Source organism: Uloborus diversus, chromosome 8 (assembly GCF_026930045.1).
Source record: "Uloborus diversus isolate 005 chromosome 8, Udiv.v.3.1, whole genome shotgun sequence".
In the NCBI taxonomy this organism is placed as follows: Eukaryota; Metazoa; Arthropoda; class Arachnida; order Araneae; family Uloboridae; genus Uloborus; species Uloborus diversus.
Window position 1 is genome coordinate 32,917,005 of NC_072738.1, and position 13,375 is coordinate 32,930,379.

At 33.9% G+C, this 13,375-nt stretch overlaps 1 protein-coding gene across 1 annotated transcript in view; it reads left to right on the forward strand.

Moving 5' to 3' along the window:
• Nucleotides 1-13,375, forward strand: part of LOC129228007 (BAI1-associated protein 3-like) — a 406,019-nt gene that overhangs the window by 128,590 nt on the left and 264,054 nt on the right. The window contains exons 3-4 of the mRNA XM_054862634.1: nt 762-845; nt 11,697-11,864. Coding sequence (XP_054718609.1) covers nt 762-845; nt 11,697-11,864 — 252 coding nt within the window. The remainder of the gene's footprint in view (nt 1-761; nt 846-11,696; nt 11,865-13,375) is intronic.

Genomic DNA, 13,375 nt, shown 5'->3' on the forward strand with positions numbered 1-13,375 from the left:
GTATTTCCATGAATACTGCCGTGCTAAGCACATACAGGGTGCTCCAAAAATGAGTGCTATATTTGAAAAATCAATAAAAATTAAATGGGCTACGATAGAAATATTTCTTTTGTTGCATCCTCCTTGAGACAACAGTAAATTTTCAGACAGACAAACTTGCAAAATTAGTTACAATGTTCCTCGACAGATGGCGCTGCTGGTATTTCAAAAGGTATATGTGAAAACGCAGTCTCTGTAAGATCGCCAAAATGACCGGTATATTTGAAAAATCAATAAAAACTAAACGGGCAGCATTGATCTCTAATTATGTTTGATCATTTTTGGAACACCATGTAAGTCGTAACTGGGCCACTCTATTGGGGGCTATTTGTGATAGCAACATTTACGATTTGTCATAAGAACTATAAAAAAAATCGAAAGTTAGTCAATTTAAAGAAAATAATTGAACGACACACAGTAAAAAAAATGCCTGTGACGGAATAGAACACATACGAGTCCCGTTCTGTCACTGACATTTTATTGCATATTCTTCAATTATTTCATTTAAAAACAATAACTTTTAATGTTCTGGGAAATTCTTTTGGATCATCCTTACTGTTGCGGTCAAAAATGAAACTTCTAGTTCATTTGTTCCTATTCTGTTTCTCATTTTGAGATTAACTGCATATTTTTTGCTTATCAAGGTAGATTAGATTTTAAATCTTTATAAAATATTTTTAATTAAAAAAAATTATTGAAATGTGTTCCTTATTACTTTACAGGATGAGCTGCAAAAGGATAAACCACCTCCATCGGAGTGCGATATCGGCATTGAGGTTGTACCTTACAAGATCGGAAGGAAAGAGGTGAGTTGAGTGGTATAGATTTCTTCTAATTTATGTTTTTACTTTAAAATTCTCATCAACGCCATCAGGTCTTTGTTTGCCATTAAAAATGCCATTATTTAAAATATTTTAAGTTTTACCGAGGTATAGATTATATTCAACGTATCGATTATATTTTAAAAGCTGAACTAAAGAACTAACCATTTTTCAAAGCAGCGAATTTGAGCAAACTGGCTTGAAAGCTTCATTTGTTTTGCTCTTTACTAAAAAATGCTCAATTACGCCAACTCCAATTGCCATTATGACTTTAATATTTAAAATATTTAAGTTGTACCGAGGTATTGATTATATCTAACGTACCGATCATAAAGAGCTAAATTTAAGAGCTTACTATTCCTCAACTTAGTGAATTTGAGCAAATTGGCTGTACAGTTATTGACTCCTCTTCTTCGGATTCTTGAAATCAGGATCTTTATTCACAACTAGTGTGCTCTGCCCCTACTCTTTTGTCTCGCCAACCCACGTTTGCCACCTATGGCGGATGACAATTGATGATCAATAAATAAAACGCAGTACAAATTCCAATTTTTATCAAAAGATTTGCTTTAGTTCTCTAATACGAGGGAAAAAAAAAAAAAAAAGCTTCTGAGTTGGAGTTAAAGGCTCTGAAATACCTGGAATCGGAGGCGGAGTAGATAATTTTCTCTCTGACTCCGTAGCTTGGCCAATAAGCTGAGAGTTAGCATTCATTTCCTGTTTATCTTTTAATTTTTGGCTGTTACAATAAAGTCACAAAAAAAAAAAAGAATAATATTTTTGAAAAGACGATAATTCAATTTAATAAGATTTATACCAGTCAACATGAGAGCATTAAGGATTCCAGTGATACCATCTCTCCCATGAAAAGAAGTCGCATTTACATATGAGATAGTGAGAAGTAAAAAGATGTATGTGGACATTTTAAAGTTTCGAGTAAAACACATTTAAAGTTCTGGTCTTAGGTAGGCTTTCATTGAAATTTTGTTCTAAATAATGTTGTATAGCAGCACCTGCCACGGGGCCGTGGTGGCCTGATCGGTAAGGCATCGGACTCGTGACCATAGAGTTCCGGGCTCGATCCCAGCCGGATCGAAGATCCACCGTCTTCATTAATGGTGACTGGGGGACGTTAAATATGCTTGTGGTTACAAAGTCTTCCAAGTGAAATTATACCTCTGGAGGTGCTGGACCAAGGACTTCTCGGTTTCTGATCTGGTCAAAAAATCAGACCTGTCTTCAGGGTCCCATCCAACCGGTTCAGCCACAAACAGTGGTAGGTACGGGGGGGTGTGGAGTGTGGAGCACCTGCCAGGGCCACTATTTCGTTCTCTTGCCCCAAAACAGAGGAGAGGTTCACCTACCATTTGAACAGATTAACTCCACATTTAAAATTTTTGAACTTACATCCCTTTGCTTCTCACTGCCTCATATGATGTAGGTTAAAAAAACTGACTTGGTAGAAGATAACTTCACTATAGTTTTGAATTCAGCATGTCCGTTAAGCTCTATAAAAGCTCACAAACCCAGTTACAAAATAGTCCCCGAATTTAATTCTTCACTTTTCTAGAAAAGTCAAAAACTGATGAAGTAGCTAATGCTCCTTCAAAACCACTCATGTTTGCCTGAATTACACCATATAAAACATTACTGTTTTTAAACTTTTTAAAAGAGTTTTTTATTCATTTTTATAACGAAAAAATGTATGGATGGAATGAAAAAAAAAATTTCCTTACACGTCTTCAACTTTTTTAACTTTGAGATAATTCAACTATTTAGCATATCTCAAACATTAAACAAGAAATCTGATTCGTTGTAACGTAATTTTAAAAATTCTCACTTTTCTAATTAATAAAAATCGATTTCCATTATGTAAAAGCTCTGGAAAAAATAATGATAACTTTTTTCTTATCCTTAAAGAATCCCACGGGTATTTCAGATTAAAAAAATTTTATTCGGAAAATTTTATTTTCCAGTAGAATAAATTTGAAAAGCAGTTCATGAAAATTAGCACATTCTTCCCGAATTATTATCTTCTAATTTAAAATGTTTCTCACTTTAAACGTTTATTTTGAAAGATTATGTTTTAACAAACATCAACTTTAAATGATCTATACTATTTATGTGACTTTCTCGCTTTTTATATAAAAAGGATATTGTATAATTTATTTAAGGATTACTTTAGAACTTATTTAAAGTACTGCTGCTATACACCTTGAAGAATAAATAACACTGTTACAGAAACATAATTGGAAAACTTGGGCCTCCAAAGTTGCTCAAGCGGTTTCCAAGAGATAGGATTCACTTTCTTTGATTATTTCTTTATCCTTGAGTATATTTAATTTATTACTTATCCGTTAGCATTCGGGTTTGTTATTTTCAATTTGCTATCATATTTTATTTAAACTTTTTAATGTAACACAGCAGTCTATGGAGAAAAAGCTCTATTTAGTTCTTCAACGAAAAATCCCTCTGTACTCTTGGATAGCTATAGGTGTGCTACGCGAACAATTTTTGGTGCTCAAAATTGTTCCCCCTCCCTTTTTTTTTTTTATTCAAGGCAAAGGCTTTCCTCTTCAATTGATTCACTTCATATACTTCTAAATATTTTATTTACTACTCTGCTGTTAGTATTTGGGATTTGTTTTTATAATTTCTAAATCAATTCGCTTAAAAACTATAATGCAACGCAGCTGTCTTTGAAGCGTGTTACAGGTTTCCTGTTATGTTCTTAAACTATTACCCCTCCCCCCTTCTGTGCCATAGGTGTGATACGCAACCATTTTCGGTACCCAAATTTGTTCCGCATTTTTTCGGAGTTGATCTTCTTTCATTTGCTTATGTATTCAGCTTTTTGTCCTTGTATAATTTACTTGTTTTTGCTTTGCTTTTAGTTGTGTTATATTCAGAAAATTAATTTTTCAACTCCTCTATTTAAAAAATCTCGTGAAAATTGCTGATTTCGAAAAATTCACTTTTTTTTGTCTTTTGTTTTCTTTTCGTTCCCTTCCGCCTCCTCTAACTTGTAAGCCCACTACAAAAGTGTGTCGCTTTATAGCCAAGTTAAATTCTTGCGTCACAATCCCTATACACCAATAATTCGATGAATATTTTAACTGCTTGTGTGCTGCTAAAATTAATAAAGCGCAGAAAAAAGAAAACAGGATTTCACAACCTATTAGGTTTATTTTTCTTAATGCTGCACCACATGTTTTTCAGAATATTGCAAAACTAAATAAATAATATATTAAACGAATACCTTCAAGAATAGACTACATAATAAGGAAAATTAAATAATCTTTGGTCGGGTTTAATATCTCACATTATTTATGACTGGACAGCGTAGGCAAGAGTTAATTAAATATATCTCCTTCAACTCCACGCAATTTTCATAAAGATTTTAATGTTTGAGGAAGTAAAATCTCGCTTCTCAGTTTCCATAAAACTAAGAAACATCGCAGTTTAATAATAAATCACTGTACTGAGTGCAAAAATTTTTCCTTTTTTTTCTTTTTTTTTCTCCTGAAACTCAATAAAACTCGGAATTTCTGATGCGTGAAGATTTTTCGAAATGTTTCTCGTAACTTTATTAATACTTTATTTTTTTGGACAATGTTTTATGCATGAAACTTGATGCATGTTATGATTAATTAGTGCAGTTTATCCTAAAAGAGAATAGTTTATTAATGTTTTTAATTAAACTTGTGATAAATAGTTTATGCATATAATATCTAAAAACAGGCATTAGATTCTCATATGGATTTTCTCGTTTCTTAATAAGCGTACATGCATTCAACTCAAAATGTATGCTGAATGCAATGTAATATAGAAAAACTTAATTAATAAGTATAGTTAGAATGATTTTCGAAATCATCATGGCACGTATTCATGGTATACATTAATAAGAAGATCAGCTTTATTTGTTAACAAATAGAAAGTGGCTACCGATAAATATTTAAAATCATTGAACTTTCAATTTTTTTTTTTTTTTTTTTTGTTTTTTTTAAACTCTGAAATCGTTACGTATCAAATCAATAATCAGGCCCCGTATGTAGGGCTGCGGAATCAAAGTCGGACTGATTGTGGGGTAAAGAGGTCGGCGTTGGAGTCAGGAGTCTGAGGTTTAAAATTTCAGGAGTCGGAGTCCGAGTTGAAGGCTTTAAAATTATAGGAGTCAGCGTCGGAGTCGGAATTGTTAATTTTTCCTCCAACTCCACCACCTAGCACGTAGGTCAAGGGCTCAATTATACCTCCCTCCCTGTCTGATTTTTAAAAAGTTAATGTTTTTATATTTTATTGGGCCTCGTTTTTGCGGGTTTTTCTTTAAAATTGCCCTGAGCATTAACCTTCCCCCCCCCCCCTCACTAGAAAAAATTTAAATGATTGTATTTTAAATGCTTGGAATTGTATTTAAAAGTTTAACTAGAACGGTTACAGTTCGAGTTCTGTGTAACTTAGAAATTCCAAAAAAATTTCATCAGACGCAGAAAAGTCGATATTTTGATTAGTACTTATATTTTAAACGTGCAATGTACATTTTTACTACCAAAATTGCGCGATAAGTCCAATTCGATCTTGAATTTTCATCCCGGTAACTAAAGTTCAACAAAGATGAGACCTAATTAAGAACACTCTCGATCAAGTCAAGAATTTTTATGCCCAGTTCGTTTGTGCAGGAGGTACGATGCCACAGGCAGTCACACAAGTGCACACGTCAAAGTTATAGCCCCTTTTTTTTTGCGTCTGAGGTTAAAATGTGACACTTTACATGAATAACCCTAACTTAAGGCGGTAACTTACTGAAAATGAAACTTTAGTTTTCACCAGTTCGCGAGATTTGATAACATCCAGAAACTTCACTCTGATAACTTTTGCTTTTCAACAATGAAATACATATTTTATTGAAAATGGCATGTTCGGCGATTCATCTCCGTAATAACCCTAAGCTTAAGGTACGTTATAAGATATTTAACTATTACAAATTATTCCTTACAAGCACATACTAAATAAATTAATTCAACTTTGATTGCTAATTTTATCTTGTTTCTTCTTTTAATACTATCGAAATAAATCAAAACTAGTCGACCCGTGCGGAACTCCGCACTGTACTTCGAATCGTTTCATAAGGCATTTCGCTCTTTAAAAATTTCAAAGAAAGAATATTATGAAGAAAAACCGAAAAAAGTAAACGGAAAAAAGTAAGCGCACAAGAGAAGGCATGTAATTTGAAGACATCAGTAACAAAACCTTGTTAAAGGTTCTGTGCCCGAAGTTCAGACAGTTTATAGCCGAACGCTCTACCGAAAAAAAAAAAAAAAACCCACAGGTAATTTTAATTTTTTTTTCTTGCCGAGAAGTGTTTTTATTTTTGAAAATTGTTATAATTTGTTATCGCAGGCTGTTTGAACCGTTATGAATTAGATGGCAGCACGTGTGCATCATTTAACAGCACGGTTAAAACACGAAATAATTTGAACTAAGTTCTTTTTTAAGCGTAGCTTTTCAAATGTAGTAAAAATGCAATACGCTATTTGCTTTTTTGCAAAAAGAAGAAAAATATATATATTACCCTTTAAATTGAGGCAGTATTTTTTTTTATTTGTACAAAGAGTCAAAAACTCATTAGAAGAATCTATATTTCAGCATACGATTTATTATATTTAACTGAACAAAAAACAATTCCAATGTAGTCTGAAATCTTAAACCTGATACTTATATTTTCGCTTACATTATGCTTTAATTTTCTTCCCGGAGTCAAAGCTTAAAAAAAAAAACCTTACAATCGAGCATCAATTTAGCTCCGTGTTGCATCAAGTTTTCATAACAGCTGCGAGCGTTTCTACCTCATATATTCCCTCATATTTGTTATTCATTGTTCATGTAGTGCGCGATATTTTTCTAATTTTTTGATGCAGATTGCCCGAACGTAGGCCCGAACACGCATTCGCCTGACTACCAGTCGAACGCTCTGCCGATCAAGCTATTCAGCTCTGTCGGTAACACTGCAAGTTCAAGTTATAAATTTAACCGAAAACCTCATTTTGGTTCTTTAAAACAGGTTTTTCCCCCCAAAAAAACAATTTTTTGACCGTGGGTCTATTTTTCGTCAGTAGCCTGCACGATAAGCTTTAAAATAAGGTGTAAATCAAAGAAATCAATCAAGAATTGAGGAAAATCTCGCGTAGAAACCAAAAACAGGCTCCAGAAAGAATATATAAGGATTTGTTGCAAGAACCTTTATATTTTCATTGCAAATGCAAATAGTTGGGCTCGATCCAATAGTTTAAAATATCCTTGTATTGGAGATTTTTTTATTTTGTGTGAGTCATTATTGTTCTTAGCAACTGGATACATTGCGAAATTCAAGCGGAAATAAAACATGCGACTTTGTTCTCAAATCTAGAAAAACGTACTTCAGACAACATTTTCAAGCTGAAACTTTGAGTAATATTATTTTTCAATATCCTGTTATTAAAGTACTTGATTGCGCAAAACTATTTGAAACAAACCGAAAATAAAGCTTACCGTACGTGTAAAGTAGAGTTATTTCAACATTACTGCTTGTCAAAGCTTGCACGTATTTTTAGTTCATGTAAAACTTGGTTGAAGATGGATATGAATTAAAGAAAAAAAAAAAAAAAACGACATAATAAATACACAAACTGCAGAAATGTGACACACTCATGATTCCGGGAAAATACGGCAGGCTGCCCACCAGGGGAGTGGTTAAAGGGTTTCATTGCGCAGATTGCGTCATTGAAATTATTAGCGTTGTGTTGAGATTTTTTTTCGGGGGGGGGGAGAGTCTCTTACTTGCAGTGGTTCGTATTTTTTACTGGTTGCAACATCGCTCTTGGAGAGGGGGGAGGCACCACTGAACAAGAAACACCATTTTCAGTGCATGAAGTTACGATGTTTATTTTTAGGTTTGCAATCTCTTTTGATAGGGTAAAAAATCCAAGTTGAGTTTCTGTGTGTGTGATTTGGACTTCTCTTTCGCGCACACTATCTTCAAAAATCAATTATTTCAAAATTCAAACCAAGGAGAAAGGAAGACCAGTTTAAATACAAACAGGGAACAAAGCTAGCGCTGTAATCTGGCTATATTACTTAAACTGCCTTGAAGTTAGGGTGAACAAAGCTAGATTGCTTTAACAATAACGTACTGTAGTACTTATTGCCTTTTGCTTTTGTAAGTATTCCTCCTTTTCTCATAATGTAGAATAAATGAGCTATTTCAAGTACATGCCTCATTATTATTAGAGCCATAATGTATATTGTCAATTGTTTTTGGATAAACATTCTTGTCAAATAATTTATCTTGCTTCACAAATGTATTACACTTCAAAACTTACTATTTTATTCATTTATAAACCGGTTCCACTTCAGCCCCAAAACGCGCTAATACCATGTAAAAAAAAAAGAGAAAGAACTTCGTTAAATTGTACAAATTACAGATTGCTGCAGACACGTGTTTCGATGTTAAAAGGAGCCTCTTTTTCAATGCAAAATAAGTGAGCTTATAGATGAAAAAAATAAGGTCACTTATTTTTTATTGAACAGAAGTTCTTTGTAACCACGAAATTAATCACGTTTCTGCAGTAATCTGCAATTTGAGCAATTTAACGTCATTTCTTTCCTTTTTCAATTTTTCATTCAACTTTAAAGTTAAGCTATGTTATTGCAAGTTCTATTTCGATTGCAATCTCTCATGGTTTTCTGCTGTCTAAAGATACCCGTCTTACTTCTCCGAGTTCGAACTACCTAAAACTCTTAGTTTAGTTCTGTACCTCAGAGCCAGAGTGACGTAAGTCCGAAAATTGCGAATTTCCGTTTATTAGTGCATTGTACATAGAAGCCTATTCCGCATCCAGCCATGTGAACGTTATTCTTTAAAAGAATATTTTCAATTGGTTGCCAGGGTTAAAAGAGCGCGCGTCCCATACCTTACGTGTTCTAGAAAAAAAGTTTTTCTTCTCTACTGAAAAATTATTATAATATGATTTACTTCCATCTGGCTGTGAGGTACAGATTTGTTTATGGAACATAATTTTAAAATAGAGAAGAAAAACTTTTTTCTGTCACATGCAAAGGATGGGGCGCGCGCTTTTTTAACCCTGGTAAAAAAATTGAACAGGATTTCTTAAAAAGAATTACGTTTAAACGACTCGATGCGGGATAGATTTCTACGTACAATGCACTAATAAACGGAAAATTGCAATTTTTGGACTTACGTCCTTCTGGCTCTGAAGTACAGATTTATAAGCGAAAGTGCTTTTCAAAATTTTCATAAACGTTTTGCACTTGAGTGCATAAAAAAAAAACTGCGAAACATTTCTAGAAAATAATGAGTAGCTAATGTTTCTAAGTTCTATTAGCAACACATCTGGTAAAAACAGGAAAGTTTTCCTCCAAAAAGTCACTTATATTCCCAAAATATCCTGGGATTTTTCTGGGGAATTCAGAAACCTTCTTAATAAAAGCCAATCATGTTCCTGGAATAAGTCAGGAACATTCGGAGAAAACTTCAGTACGCTCACAGCAACAGTTTGGCATCTGCGTGATTCACTAGGAAAGCTCTTCAAATTTGGCCGAAACTAAAGCAGAATTGCAAGTAAATACCAATCAGCTTATTTGCCTGCAAAGCAACAATGTCCAGAGACTGCATTTCGCCCTTGTTGGAGTCAAACTCTGGAAAGGCCGTGTCTGTGCTGAAAACGAAGCACCTGATAAGGAAGCTAAATATACAGGGTGTTCCAATTTATCCTGCAAGACCTTTATTTTCACAACCGTTAGTCCTAGATGCATATTTCCTATTGCAGAAATGTTCAAAACTAGATGCAGAGTTAAGATGTTGAAAAATTGGAGCGAAAATAAAAATGAGTGAAAACATACGAAATTTAATTTTTTATACGGGCCCTAGGTCCCCTAACTTATGCTTAAGGAAATAATCGCCATTGGAAAATAATTCCAACACAAAAAGTTTGACATTGGTTCGACCAACATTCACCGAGATACGAAATGCAGCGTGATTTACACAACTTTACATTCGCCGTTAATAACACCTTCTGAGGGAAAATAAAGCAACTAACAGGGGTTTAAAATTATATGTGTGCATCGAATGTGGTTTTTCGAATTGTTCGAGGTTTTGTAGTGTGTGCATATCACGGCATAAGATTTGCATTTGTTTTTTAATATCAATGAAAAATATTAATACTTTTTTTTTTACTTCGACAACCTGTCATTCCTCTGAAAAGGCGATAACTTCAAATCTCAACTTCTGTATTGTCCCTTAAAACTTTAAACCCGAACATCATCTAAGTTTTGGTCGCATAAATGTTAAGTTTTTTATGTTAGTAATATTTTTCAAAGGTGGTTATTTTCCTAAATATAAGTTAGGGGATCTTGGGCGCCCGTATAAAAAGTTAAATTTTGTATTTTTTGACTCAATTTTTATTTTTGCTTCAAACTTTTAATATCTAAACTCTGCATCTGATTTTGAATATTTTTGCAACAGGAAGTTGCATCTAGGACTAACGGTTAAAAAAATAGAGGTCTTGAAGGTTAAAACGGAACTCCCAGTATTTTCATACTAGAACGAAAAATGTTCTCTACAACACTGAAATTTTCATTCACGAAACCTTGTCGTGATTCAAGAAACTTTTTCTCACAAACACTTGTTTCATCACAAGAAAGTGGGGCAAACCGAGAAATCCTGGAACGTTGCCTCGAAATAATCTGTGACGTTTTGGAATTTTCTTACCGTGTTTGTCTCGGAAATGATAAAACAAGATAGGGATTTCAAAATTACAAGTAATTGCTAATCATTTAAGGTAAGCTCACTGGTAGTAGCCAGAGCTTCAGTAGTGGTCACTTCAAGGTTTATATTTCGAAAAATAGAGTTCCAGGTTTCACACTAGCACTGGCTACTACTAGTGTGTTGAACTTACACTTATAGAAAAAAAAATCGAATTGTCTGTGATTATTTTCATGGAACGTGTTGGGATTTTACAGGTTTTCGTCGATGTCCTGTGAAAATTAAATATCTTTGTCAAAAAGTTTCCTGAATTGCTACAAGTTGCATGAATACGGACTTCTTAGTGTCAGGGAAAATATTATTAGCTATCAGTTTAAAAATTAACTGAGCATATTTATTAATTGTATCGGCTTCGAATAGATTACGGCTCGTCCAGATTTACTTAGCTCCTAATGAAAGCGAGTAAGATTCTAGAGTCCGCAATGAATTGACATTCCATCTTAGCTTCGGCCATGTTTGCGATAATGCTCTTTTAGCTTTTTTCGTGAATCAGCTAGGTGCCTATTAACCTTACTTCAGTTTTCCCTGAATTTTCCAGAGTATTAACAGGCTTTTACCCGGGAGATTGAATTTTTCTGAATATTTCACGATAATTCCTGGAAGGTTACTGAGCTTCAGCGGAAACGTTCCTGTTTTTGCAAGATATGTCACTTGCACAAATTAGGCACATAAGCTGCTCATTAATATTAAGAAACGTTCTTAAATTGTTTTTACGGTGTACATTAGAATCTAAGTATCTGTGTTACTGATAGCTATCTTACGTGTTCAATTTCTACAAAACCTTACCAAATTCATATTTAGTTTATTATTAGAATCTAAGTATCTGTGTTACTGATAGCTGTCTTACGTTCAATTTCTACAAAACCTTACCAAATTCATATTTAGTTTATTATTAGAATCTAAGTATCTGTGTTACTGATAGCTGTCGTACGTTCAATTTATACAAAACCTTACCAAATGGTTATTTAGTTGATTGTTAAAATGTAAGTTCATGTGTGGATTTTTTTTTTCTTAAACAGTGGGAAGAACTATACATAGCCGTCCTGTACACAATCAAGCACAAGTTGGGGGCCAACAGCAAAGGTTATTCTGTATATGCCGAAGATCTTTATGAATATGCACAGGAAGCCTTCTGTATGTCTGATGAAGACCACAAGAGGTTTTTGAGCATTGCGCAAGACGAAAAGGTAAAATCTTAAATGGATTATTTTTCATCTCCTCTGATTTTTCGTACTGATACCGCGTCTCAAAACGTTTTTTACTTGTTTTTACAGTTTATGAACTCTATTAAAAATGCTTTGAATGCAGAAATCTGTAAAATAGCTTTATAGATGGGCCAAACCTAAACTGGCAGCATTGTGAAGGCCACGCAAATCCTAACAGTAGTACGACGTTGCCAGCTGCCAGGTTGGGTTTCCTCCTACTACAGATATAGTATTTTCAGTAATATACCCTATAGCCAGGGCTAAGGCAGAAATAAATGAAATTCACCCCCAGCTCAGTTATTCCATCCGAGGATTGTAGTTTCGTGCTTATTTGCACTCATCAGCCCAGAATAGGTTTGGTCAGTGCTAATTCTATATTAGCTACCAGTTTATTTGGCACTCTTGGCTTCCTTAAGAGGTTTTCCACCTCCAACTCAGGCACTTACTATTCTGGGCTGATGAGTGCTAATAAGCACGAAACTGCAGTCCTCGGATGAAATGACTGTGCTGGCGGTGTGTTTCATGTAGAGTTATAGTATTTGTGAAAAGTAGAAAATGCTTCTGAGGTATAAAATTTGTCATAAATAGGTTTCCTTTTTTGTGTGTGAAAATGGGATCTAAGTACGTACTGAATTCATTGTGCTTATGGAATGAACAACAAAATATTTCATACATCGTATGTATGCACAATGTATCTCATACACTGGTGTGAAGTGAGGATGAATCGAATATTTTTGCTCTTAGAAATTTGTACTTCAATTTTAATTGGAGTGTTAGAATTTATGCTTCTTTGTATTTGCGCGTGTGTATGTGTGTGTTTTTACGGACGTAAGATTACTAAAATTTTTGCTTTCAAATATGCTTTGCTAAAAAAAATTACCTTTATGTTAAGAATGTTTTAACCCATATTTTACCACATTATGAAAAACTTAATATTTTTCATAAAAATTACTATTATAGACTAAGGAGACCTCAGGAATACACATAAAATTTTAAACATTACCAAATATGTATTCGTTTCCATTTTACAAGCTGTCTTTATATAGGACGATGGTACAATCCACTACTATATACTTGGTTTTTCACTCAAGCTTTCTGTTGCGTGTGAAATGGAAGAAAACACTCTACGCAAAGTCCTAAATAATATTTTTCATGAACTGACACTGTTTTTATTAGTACAATGCTTCAACTTATTGTGCTGTTTTCAGTTCAAAGTTTTTATTAAAACGCTTTTAGTCTGCAGCTTCAAAAGGCTGTTCTGTATGGTTCGAGTCTTGTTTTGATGAACAGACAATTGCTTTTCAGCAATGTTTAGAAGTACACACAAACCCATGTAAACAATAGTAACTTTTCTACAGGCTTCAATGCATATTAAGGTTTCTTCTGAAGCAAACAGCTTCGATATTTTCCAAGCAGCATCCAGTGCTGCTTCAAAGGCATTACGAAGTTATGGTTGGTCGTTACCATTTTGTATTACATATGGATGCATAATA